General features: G+C 34.2%; 1 protein-coding gene across 4 annotated transcripts in view; it reads right to left on the bottom strand.

Annotated features, from left to right (window-relative positions):
* The window catches only part of LOC117116704 (retinoic acid receptor RXR-alpha-B-like), a 76,236-nt gene extending 64,112 nt beyond the window's left edge, over window positions 1–12,124 (bottom strand). For all 4 annotated transcript variants that reach the window (XM_033260804.1, XM_033260807.1, XM_033260805.1 and 1 more), the window contains exon 1: window positions 11,948–12,124. In XM_033260804.1, coding sequence (XP_033116695.1) covers window positions 11,948–11,969 — 22 coding nt within the window. In that variant the 5' untranslated portion in view covers window positions 11,970–12,124. The remainder of the gene's footprint in view (window positions 1–11,947) is intronic.
* Between the last annotated feature and the right edge of the window lie 474 nt (window positions 12,125–12,598).

Raw genomic sequence — 12,598 nt, 5'->3', positions numbered from 1 at the left:
TGCTTGCTCTAAGCCCTTTAATTGGAAGTACAATGGCCCTAGCGATGTGATCCTTCCCTAGCCTCATGGGCTTTACCTGATCCTCAAGCTCTTCAACTCTGCTTGCCAAAAGGAAACTCAAAATTTAGAGAACTAGTCAACAGAACTAGGTCAGGAGCCTACAAAATGGCTACCAAACTAAAACCCGAGTATAAAGCTGGAGAATCATGATGTATTACAAGCATGCACTTAGCTTCAGGGTACATGGGACAGCGATGATCTATACACAGTATTATGTTGGTCAAACACAGCTTTGTCATAGTTGAATGTGGTTTGTATGATAATGAAAGGGTTTAATTCAAAATAATCGTAGTTACCGTATTTCTAAATATCAAACACTGACCCATTCCCCATTGAGAAGGTCAAGTTTAACTTCAAAAGGCGAAAACATCAGATGGGCTAACTTCTACACTTTCTTGATTATAGTACATTCATACTGTCATACTTAATCATTCTAACAACTAATTTAATGCACATAAATCAATTTCACTAATTTGAAACATGTCTAAAAATAGGAATTAAAGATTATAAATTTGAAGAGGTAGAAAAATGTAAAACTATGACAGACACTAGTCAGCACTAGTCAGATTGATTGCTAGGTTGTGATCCTAAGTGCTTGTAACTTAGTCCTGTGGTAACACCTATCACATCATAAATGTGAAATGGACCTAGATTAATTTAATATTAAATTACATCATAAAAATGAAATGAAAGACATTCTAATTAAGGAATTGATTTATTCTTATCAAATCTTTATCCATCTAATAGGTAGAGTATCATAAGTAAGAATTCAATAATTCCTATTTCAGATTTCAAGGAAATAATTCTCAAATTCAAAATTATAGATTCTTTTATCACCTGTATAGAGTGAGGAGTCACAATGTAAAGCCTGGAGTAAAATTTTGAGTACATGTTGCCTGGTTTGAGAACATATACAGTATGTTCATACACATCATCTAACGGTTACCAGGATTCAGATAAATAACATACGCACTCAAAATAGATACCAAGAAGATAGAGGTCTGACCACTGGCCTATAGGAAGTTGGAAATGCGTTTGTCTGATTGGTTAATGATAGAAATGAGGTAAACTTGCTAACCGATAACGCTCGCTAACCAATAGCCTATACACTTCCTGGGAACAGTTAAGAGATAACTGATCGGGCGTCCTCACGCGCGTGTTAACGGTTCAGGCTAACGTTTAACTCTCGATCTAGCATGAACCTAACCACCATTAGGGTCAACGATTGCTTGTCTACATGGTTAAAACACTGATGAGACATTGCACATTTGGCAAATTACACATTAAAAAGAAGTTCACATTCAGTAGTAGTATACAACATACTACTGAAACATTCGATTTCTATACATTTCAGTTCCGAGCAATGGTCACCAGGGGAAATGGTTTATAGGCATATATCCACACAGACCAAACATACAGAACTACATACACTTTAACTACAAGACATAAAATACATCATAATTTGGTGTGCTGATAAATCTCAGGTTCAACTACTATATTTATTTGAATAAACGCCCTAGGGAGAAGAGTTTTTTGATGGGGGCGTTTAAATATCTGGTATATATGGTTGGGATCAATCAAGACTTATTGATTCCAACCAGGTTCTAAAAACTATAGACCATTAACTAAATGTGTTGAGAATGATGTTGTTTCTATTAGATTTGTTTACAATCATTTAGAGGGCCATTTATTTGAAGAAAAACTCCAAATGAAGGGGAATTTATTCGAATTAGGATATATTTATACGAGTAGAGGATTGTGTCCTGGTGTACTGACAGACTCACTTTTTATCCTGTTTGTTTTTGTAACTATACAGTGAATGTAGGTGGGGGTAAGTGGAAGATTCATTATAGTTTAGTCAGCGATACTAGTTCTGCTAATTAGTAATCTTTGGCTCATATGCCTAAACATATCAATCCAACATAGACTATTATATAAGAACATTTTTTTAATAATTAAAATCTAGATCTCAATGTCATATTTCTACAAATCTCAACCTGCAATCTAAGCATGTCAATGAGAAGTTACCCTGTATTTCATAATTGATAGCATATTAAATTGTACTGATTTATATTTATTTTATAGTATAACTATAGTATGTACGCACGTGAGAATAAATAATGTAGAACGTCTGAATGAAATCAATGGTTACTATTGATATGTAAAGTAGTATTACTGCCACAAACTATTGCAATTTTACCTGCGAGCAGGCTTCGTAAATACATCATAGCCTGATATAAACAATCTAAGCAAGGCTACGCGAAGCGAACCTAAGAAGCAAAAGCATGTTGTTTATTTGTAGGTGCAGAAAGACTGCTGTAGCTTACTGGAATAAACAATGTATCACTTGATAATTTGTGAATGATAAGCACGAGTTTAGACCGTTAATTTAAAGTACGGAGCTGTTTTTCAATAAGAAAAACATACACTTGACTTCATGGTAGTCTCCTCTTCCACTCGCTATCCACGACAGGAACTTGTTTGTACTGCTGTATTATTTTTTTAATTAATTAGCCTAGCCTAGGTGGTCCAGCCTATTTTTTATTTACAATTATTTCACTTCGTTTAAATGTCAAAAAATGATGTCCTCAATGACAATACACACTTGTGAAAAGATTATTCATCAAATAATATTTTGTAGTCTTGATTTAGTAAGATAAATAATAAATATAAAGGAGAGTTATCGTCTGTTGGTTGTAAAATTACCAAATGTCACATGGAAAACCCAATGGAAAATAAAATTTATCCTTACAGTAGAAACCCTCAATTACGAACCCTGATTTAACAAATTCCCAATTTTATGAACGTAAAATAAAGGTGATGACGTCATAAAAAATTTAAGTAAAAGATTTTTAAAAAAATAAAATCCGCTCGAATTGTAACTGTTATTAGCATGCATACAACACAACACACCATACTATACAGTACTATGTAATTCTCAAGTGAAGGAGGCCCTCTAACGGGCCACTTCAAAGTCAGTGTTTTTTATGGCTTCACACATGTGCATGCGACAAATTTTACTTCTCTTTCAAACATCGTTTTCAGCTTTAAAAGTCAACATGGTGCTTGATTGTTTTATTGAAAGATCAATATATAATAAACAATTGTATCTATGGAAGTTGTGTTGGAGTAAAATCCATAATCTAGGTATTTAAGAAGGTAAAAATGTTCGATAAAAACAAATTTGTGTAGGGCCTAGAGTGGGATCAGAATGCTTAGAAGCTGCCTACTCTAGGCCTAGGCCCCCTCAGACTTAGCTGCGTAGGCCTGTAGGCTAGCCTAGGCCTAGTTTATGCCAGTGTAAGTAGTACCAGTGCAAAAGTATAGGAATTTGGGTCAATCCCGATTTTACGAATACCCGCATTTACGAACGGCTCTGGGCCCGTGCCGTACGTAAATGAGGGGTTCTACTGTATATCATTAGTAATATCAAAATACCCTTCCTTGATAAGTTGATGTTGAATTTTTGGTGTTCCCACAGCAACCCCACCGGGTGGTTTACCATAGAATAGTGGATTACTTATTATTAAATTTACCCTGGTATTCTTAAAACGAACTTTAGGCGTAGTTCGAGCTAAAACTTCAAAATTACGTCATTTTGTATTCTTTAAAACAAACTTTGACTATCACTACGACTAAATCAAGAACCTCGACTGTGACGGTACCTCCGCAGGCTGACTTTTTTAGTCAGCCTAGGGTCAGGCTAAATTGCCAACTTGAAATATTTACCCCAATAAAAACATGCTTTTTGTAACTTACGATAAAGTGAAGTTAATAAAAACGATTTTATAAATAGGCCTGATGTATCTCCAATGTGTTCAAGAAAAGGGACTTTATGTTTAGCTTCCAAAAGGTGAAATTAACATGTTTTACTAACCACATGCAACAGTTCCTGATTTGCACGAAATCCCCTTGCGCTGCGGTCACGTGGCTTCACCGTAACAACAACAAAAATGGCACCGCTCTCGCTCGACCTCAAATATGTGAGCAAATTTTCTGTTACAGTTCAAATTCTCTATCATTTAGATGTTAATGACTAATATAGTTATTATTATAGAATATTAGTTAGGCAAATAATGGTCTATTATGAATTATGAGGAAATATGTTTTTGAAAGACAAACGGCAGTTTAATATTCATCCATGTTACCAGATCTCTAAAATTTTGTCTGCTATTAAAATTAGCTCTTTATTGGTTAGTTTGGTAGTTGTTGCCTGCCAGCCGTCTTCACCTGAACTACAACTAGGACTTGATTTAGTCGTAGTTAGAACTTCGACTACTTTGTTTGTGAATACAAATTGAAGTTGAAGTTGCAACTAAGACTAAATGAAGTTCTAGTTCGAAGTTCAACTAAAGTTTGTTTTAAGAATACTGGCGTAAGTTTCTATTATTATGGTTAAAGGTATTATGCCTTATACATCAAGTTTTATTGTAAAAGAACTTGGATAATGTAAAGATTAAGATTATGAGAATAAAAAAGTTTGTGAAAAGATTAACATTTACAGAAGCTAATGGTGCACATATTCTTTCTTTCTCCCACACTGAGATTAACTTGGAGACTCATGGTTGAATACTAGCTCCATATTGAGTTCCGTCTTGCAGTAAGCTCAAATTCAACATCTGTCTGTTTTAGCACTTCATTGCAGCATAAAGGCTGGCTTATAACTCTTGACGATTTGCAAGGTGGGTAACATTGAAGAGCATAATATGATTCAATTATTGTAGTTCCTTGGGTATAGTCCCACCTCGGGTATAATCCTTCCCGTCTTTACGCCCTAACTCCGCGTACAGGCATTTCCCCGGGCAAAGTCCCAGGGCATAATTTAGGTGAGCAGGCCTAGGTCTAGGTTGGCAAATTTAACAAATGCTCACACATGATTTGGCTCCGAATTCGGCAGACCTGAAACTCTTCCAATTGATTAGACCAGACATTGATCGTCGTAAAGTTGAATACAAAACCCGTTCTTGTAAATTCTTGTTGTTTACTGTTGCTATAATAAACAAGGTTGTTAACTGCGGCTAAAAATAGGCAACACTGTGGCCCATCCCTAGACTCACATGTTCCACAGGGACTCTCGCTGCTAAAAATAACTCATTACACCATGCACTACAAGTGGGCAGTCTTCACATGCGATGGGTGATTGGTTGGATTGGTTATTGGGCAAACAATAACCTACGACGTCAAGAAAGTTTAGGCAAAGGCTGGTCTAGCTCAAGGTAAAACTAAGATATGGCCTCTCTAGCTAGGCACTTAGGCTTACTAATTTGGGTGTTCCCTTCCCTTTGATGTTTGAATAAACTGATTTCTTCAACGGAATATACTTTTTGATAGGCCACTGAATCATAGGGCAATTGTTCTGATGCTTCTGCCACCTCGCAAAACAATCGTCGTTTTCATTCTGTTCATGCACATATGAATTCCCAGGTATAATCCAACCCCAAAAAATCGGCTAATTTCGCATTCATGGGAGGTGGGACTATACCCGGGTAACTACGGTAATATTTTACTGAAAATAAAGAATAAAACATGGCAGCACAGGACTGACTTACATTATATTAAGATTGGGTTTTAAAAACTTTCATAAAAACAGAGTACATCACACATTTAAAATGGTAAACTATTATTATAACTCATTAACTACAGGAAGAGATAAATAGCCACCACTTTCCCCAATCCCTTTTCCCGGGCTGCTGGTACAGTAGTGGCAATCTAATTAGCAGGGTTGCGTGAATAGGCACAAGTGGAATCTGGGGGCATTCTTCTCACTCTTATCTTATAGCGAAGGCATTTACTATACAAGAGATCTAGGGGTCATGTAGGAAACCTGGTGGGGTCAAGTGAAAATAATTAAGCATAAGAATGGGGACAAATCCCCAAAAGCTACATGGCCTTCACATATTCAAATAATCTAAACAATTAAATTCATCCAAAAGTCATTTTTTAATTACTCTTTACGTTATTTGGCCCAGGTCCTGATATGACCTAGACCCCAAGGCAATATAACTGGCTGTTTCCCTCTCAGTGGTACTGACACTGTGAAAAATAAGATTTGTCAAGACTAAATCATTAATATAATTTTAATTATTAGTATTCACATACAATCCTATTTGATCACTTCTATCTATATTAAATATCATCAGAAAATATCTACTACTGCCTAATGTATACTACCATGGTGGCCTCAATTACACACAGTGAAAGTATAAGTGCAAATAGGTATGGGGTCATTCTGAAAGTAGGTCGGACAGGGCCAACTGGGATTTTAATACAATAGACCTGCAGAAATCTTGTAAGGTACACATTTTCCTTTTAGCATTCATTTACCCCTGTTTATGATAAACAATTCAACAGGTAACAGTTGATGTAAACAGCTGCTTATTATCATTACCAAGAAAAAAATCAATTTGTTTATTAATTCTATACTTAATAACTTTAGACCCTGGATAAGGTGAACTTCTATTCAATTCATGTAAATTATAATGCTCACCTAAAAACACAAGAAAATAATACTTCATAGTTATGAATAAATAGGTACAAATAGCCTACAGTAACTTAACCAGATATATAGAAAGTACTTGGATAATTTAATACATTAACTATTAGTATAATTTCATTCAAGTCAGCATTATAGCATTTTATGGTCTAATAATATTGTTCAAAATATCATCAAACACAAAAATTCTTGCACAATATTTCAACATTTCACAGTAAATCTAGCAATGACACTACAGTATTATGCTCTGAAAGTTCAAAGGTCAAAAACTGAATTATTCAAGTAACTGGCACGTTTCTTCAACATTATTGTTTATTTTATTTTTATTTTTTTATTTTATTCAACTTCAACTGGATCACAAAAAAAGTTCACCAGAAAGGCAAGTACAGGACAGTTTCTTCATCGCATTGATTTATATAAGAACAGATGTACAAAGAGTTGTCTATTGTTTTGATAAACACTAGAAAGAGAAATGCAGATAAGTCCGAGTTAGCAATAGTGGAGAAAATAATGTGGTCAAAATATTGAAGAAAAAAATTAAATATGTTTATTTTCAAATTGGAAAAATAAAAATCTCATTATAAAGTGCTCAGATATTCAAACTATTATATATCAAAGAGCTTGGACAGCAAATGAATGATGTCTATTTATAGAATGTATAATTTACTGTGATACAATTAAAAATCATAACTTATAAAATGTAAAAATAAAGATACACAAGAAAATAAAGAACAGGGTAAATTAGACCAAGTGCAAAGAGTGCATTAACTGAGGATTCAAAACAAAGACAAGAAGAATTCCTTCAAATCCTTATTACATGCTTAATTAATTTCAACATGATCTTCAACATCACACTTCAAAAACAGGGAATTGATATTTCCTTTTGAATTCTTGAATGAAAATTGCAAGTACATCTACAAAGTACAGTTTTAGTAATCATTTGGTCTATGCAGCCTATAGGCCTACAGGTTGAAAAATTGATTATATAAATCTCCCCATGTCTCTATATGAGACACTATATATAAATCCAGAATAAAACAAACTAACCTACTAAAACCTACTGTCAGTTAACTGCAAAACATGGAATGTAAATGTTAACACCTATCAAGATGTTGATAATGATGTTATTTAACACAACAAAGCATTTACTGTAATTAATACCTTTTAGGTCTACTTAAGCTATGAAAATAGGAAGTACAATTAACAATAGGAAGTTTAATCAACAAAGTACGTCTTTAAAAAATGATTTCAATATAAAGTTTAAGACAATGAAAATGAAAATTATAAAAAAAATGATAGAAAAAATAACTTATTAAATAAAAAAAACAAAATGTTTTAGGCTTCTGATATCAGTTACAGTAAATATTTCTGACCAGAATAATGTATTATTTGAATCTTAGATACTTAAAAACACACAAATATAAAAAACCACATTATTTAATTTAGAATTTATATGAATTCTTATATCATATAATCAAATACTAAATCTACAATTTAGTATATCAGTAGACTCCAATATTTTTTCATTTAAAGTGATTTTAATGTTTTCAGAATTATCCAGTTTAATCTGTGCAATTGTGATTGCATATTTTGTATAATTGCCCAAAAAATATTTAACCATGTGAAATATAATATGAACCACAAAAAAGGTTCTTATTAAATAACATTTTATGAAGATGCATAGAAAATATAATTTTACGAATGAACAGCATTTTTTTAATTAGTGACATTAATAATGTATTGTTACTGTACATGAAATTCAGATTATTAATATTAATATTGATCAAACATATTTTAAACACATTAATTGTAATCAAAAATTGTACACAAACCATGTCTAGCATGTTAATATAGTACAGTATCATTAACATAATATATGTGAGCATTGTTATACCTTATTAGATTTAAGAGCATCAATATATTCCAAGTCGCAATGCTTTCAGCCCTCTTGGGATATCATATAAAAGTCTGGAGTGGCACTAAGCTTGTTTGATTGGGAGCCTAGCATTTCTCGGTGAACTTCCTATAGTAGTATCCCTCTGTATTTACAAATTATGTTAATTATTAAAACTCATATCCTATCACTACAAAAAGAAATCTACTATTTGACCAAATAGATTTCAAAGTTCACATAAACAAATGGTTTCTAAAAAAAAAGTTGCATTTGTATTTATAATGAAAAATTGGAACAAAGCTACTGTAGAGAGGCTAATCAGCCATAATATCCATACAATTTCACTCAAATTACTAGCACCAAGGTGCGAGCACTTTTCAGCATTAGCACTTTCTGTCAGTGGTCAATACTGAACATTATGGGTCTTCTGTTAATGATTCCTTTAGCTTTTTCAGTAAAAAGGACTTTTTTAGACTAATGTATGTGCTAAAATCATTCACTGTTTTTTTTAAATAGTTGTAAATGAGGATTTGCTACATCTTTTGCCTGGAAGGAATACTTTTTGTTCATTTATGTGGAATGAAGTAATTTTAAACATCCTAATTTGTACTTAAATTATGATTCTGAAACTGTGTTTTGGTTCTAAGGCACCAAGGTAACAAGAAATTTGTTCATGCATTTGTTCACACAGCATCTATTCAATTTTCCATTATTTCTAGGATTGCACTGTATACTATAGTAGAATCACCTTTATCTTTTAGATGGGGTTCTTCTGTTAAATATTTAATTATTTCTCCAAAAATATATGTTACACTACATCACGTCTGTTTATATTCAGCAGTCAAACATTTTACTTCAATGAGTCCCATCCCAACAGCGGTGATAAATGAAAAATGGTGGTAATTAAACTCAAAATTCTAGGGTCAATTTACGGTCAAATCCTATTAAGTTAGATATTATATAGGTTGATGATACTAAAATGGATAGCAGGAGTATTTTTGGTGTTAATCACACCAAAGACACCATTAGGTCTGAAGACTTTATACCCGGGAAACAATCCCCTAGTCTTTTGCGAAGAGTGTACTGTACACATGGGCCACTGCACATGGGACCAATGGCTTAATTATCTCATCAGAAGATGGTGCGCTTATAGTAACTGGTATTTCATCCCTCTAGTTGAAATACAAGGAGAGCAGCCGATGGAACTGAATCAGGATTCTCCATGGTTCAGCATATACTGTACACAGTGGCTACACCGCCCAGAGTTCTAAGAATACTAGAGCACTCTAATGTATTTGATGTTCCAAAAACGCAGAGCTGTGTATAAGTGTACAAGATAGCTGCCGTAGATTCAGCGAATCAAATAATGCACCTTAAGCATCTTCTTCAATGGCACCCTCAATCTAACACCTCAATCTAGGCTAGGCCTAGTTACCTGTTAAACTCTACCGCTGAAGTGCAGCAAACACAATTTTGATTTTAAACTATACGTTCCTCATTACAATATTTTTAATTCAGTTACTACAGTTAGTCTTCCTGGTTAGGAATATCAATATTTTAATAATATTGTTAATAATAATGATTAATTAAATAATAATTAATCAGAAGTCTTAAATGGTTTTAATCTGTATACTAAGCCTTAGGGTGGTGCTTTAATTTTTTTAACCAAGTTTATGATCTGTGATTCAGGTGACATAAAACAAAACAGTAGCAGAGCATACAATAGACCAATTATGTATGTTTGTTAGGTCACATGACGCATGTTGGGTATAACCATGGAAACATTACAGTGTCCTGTTTAACGCTTAGGTTCTTGTAATCAAGGTTCGTTGATCCGCCATATTACTAATTTAGCCTTAGGCTCTGGTGGTTGTTCTGCTGGATTATGCTATTAAATTAAATATTTTTATCTATGTTGCATTTGAACCATTAGGCATTACAATTTTCATTTAGTAAGTTCTGTACATGTAATTTTTACGCCATGGCTAGAGATACGGTATCGTATCAGAACTTCCGAATGCTAAAGGTACGGTAAATGATATTACGTCATGATTAGCCAAAAGAAATGACCGACTCGATTTTGGCTTTTTTGCAAGGTCGACGTCGCGATCATGAGAAACGTGGCGCGAACAGTTATGATCAGATTTATGTCATAAAACTTCAGGCCCATTACATGTATTTTTCGATTGGGGCTTATCACAATGTTTGGGTTAAAAATCCTTTCTGTTATTCTTGCGTATTTTATGGTCTACCATAGAGAATGGTCTACTAAGGCTAGGCTTAGGCCTAGCTCGAATACCCGCCTAGGGGCATACTTATAGGCGTATACTTACTAGGCTAGGCTTAGGAGGTTTCAGGAGTAGCTAAGGCCTAGGCCTGGCTTCTACTATTAAAATAGTTTATTCTCGCTTGATGTCGCCAAATCTAGCAAAACTTCTATCCTTTTTACTTGCTATAGGGAATCAGGCTACAGAATATTAATCACAGCTTATCAACAACACCCGCGAACGAACGAATCTTCGATCGTTGCTAAAACACATACTCATTACTCTTGCAGCAGCAGTGCACTGAATGACGTCACGCATGTATCGGCGTTTCTATTGGCTAATCATGACGTAATATCATTTACCGTACCTTTAGCAATCGGAAGTTCTGATACGGTACCGTATCTCTAGCCACGGCGTAATTTTTATGTGAACCCACGTCATAATCAAACAACACCACCATATTATAACTAGCAAAGCTGAAATGACATACGAACGCAAATAAATCTGTTTTCATAGCGTTTAAATACATAAAACTGTGCACCCTATTTTTTAGAAAACTCAAGACATTCTGGCAATTTATTACGATTGCCAAATGGCAGCAGCAAGCAAGCACACAAAGCGCTATATTTATGTCTTTTTATGTTGAAAAAGGTACTTTGTGAGTGGTTGAATCATGTAAACATATTTTATAATGTAATGACTATGACTGAGAAAAACATTAAGGTAAAATATTAATTAAGAATTAAAAGTTAGGTGCAAAAGTTCATTAGCGCAGCCAAGCTGCCCAGGCCACTAGTTATTTAGCATCCATAGCAGGATTTATGAATTGAGGTTGCAGACTTACTACCCTAGCCTAGGCCTAACCCTAGTAGTAGCCTACCAACCATCCAACCGACGATAGGCCTTGCTTCCATGTTTAAGTTTTGTTTATACTGTAATAAAAAATGCTCATGCCATCTTAAGATGAAAAATTAACATAAAATATATCATCATAGAATTAGAGTTCAACAAAGGAAGCAGGGCAACAGTTGAACACAGAACCCAATCTTTTCTCCGATCAGTATATTCACAAATAAAGCATATTCTTGTATCGTTTTGTCACCTCAGATGACCCTTCTTTTCGCCGCCGCCAAGAGAGCCCAGTCGTACAACGACCTCGTTCCTGGCTTAGCTAGAATAATCGACATGCTCAGTATAGATCGAACTGCACTACGCATTTTATTGTTTACTCACCTAATTCTGACATACTATCCATCTTGAAGTTTTTCAAAATCTTCTTTGATTCTTAATAATGACTTCAAGTGAGAAAATCGCCTAAAAACTAAGAAAATAATTGACGGAAACGGACAGTTTCCACAGAAATTGTTGCTAATATTTGCGCGATCGCATCACTCATGCATATGCATTTATGAATCCCTTCCCGTCATGCATCAGATCATTAAAGGTCAATGTCTGATTGGCCAATGCTTCTTAAACGTCACGTGTGACGTTATCAAAACTATGGGCAAAGGGATAGGGTCGAGTCTGATGACTAGGCGTTGACTTGACGGTATATTACAGTACTACTACAGTATCTATAGGCCTATGTTTATATTGTCGAAATTACTACCATATATTACTAGTATACCATATTATGACTACAGCTGCAATGAAAAACTATTCCAAGTAGGTCTCTACAGATAACGACGATTTAGTTATTGAAATTTACTGCTTCCTTTTTGAACCAATAATAAGATCTTAGTCACTGCAAAATATATTTATGCACATCAAGAAAGTTGTCAACACAAATGAAGCTTGCGTCTGAATGAATCATCACTTGTATTTAAATTACTTATTATAAACTTAAAACCAGGATCTGTGTTAAAATGAATGCACATATCGGGT

Source organism: Anneissia japonica, unplaced genomic scaffold, assembly GCF_011630105.1.
Source record: "Anneissia japonica isolate Jap-2015-1 unplaced genomic scaffold, ASM1163010v1 scaffold2284_len378405_cov197, whole genome shotgun sequence".
NCBI lineage: Eukaryota > Metazoa > Echinodermata > Crinoidea > Comatulida > Comatulidae > Anneissia > Anneissia japonica.
Note: the sequence above shows the minus strand (reverse complement) of the source record. Positions and strands in the feature narration are given on the sequence as shown.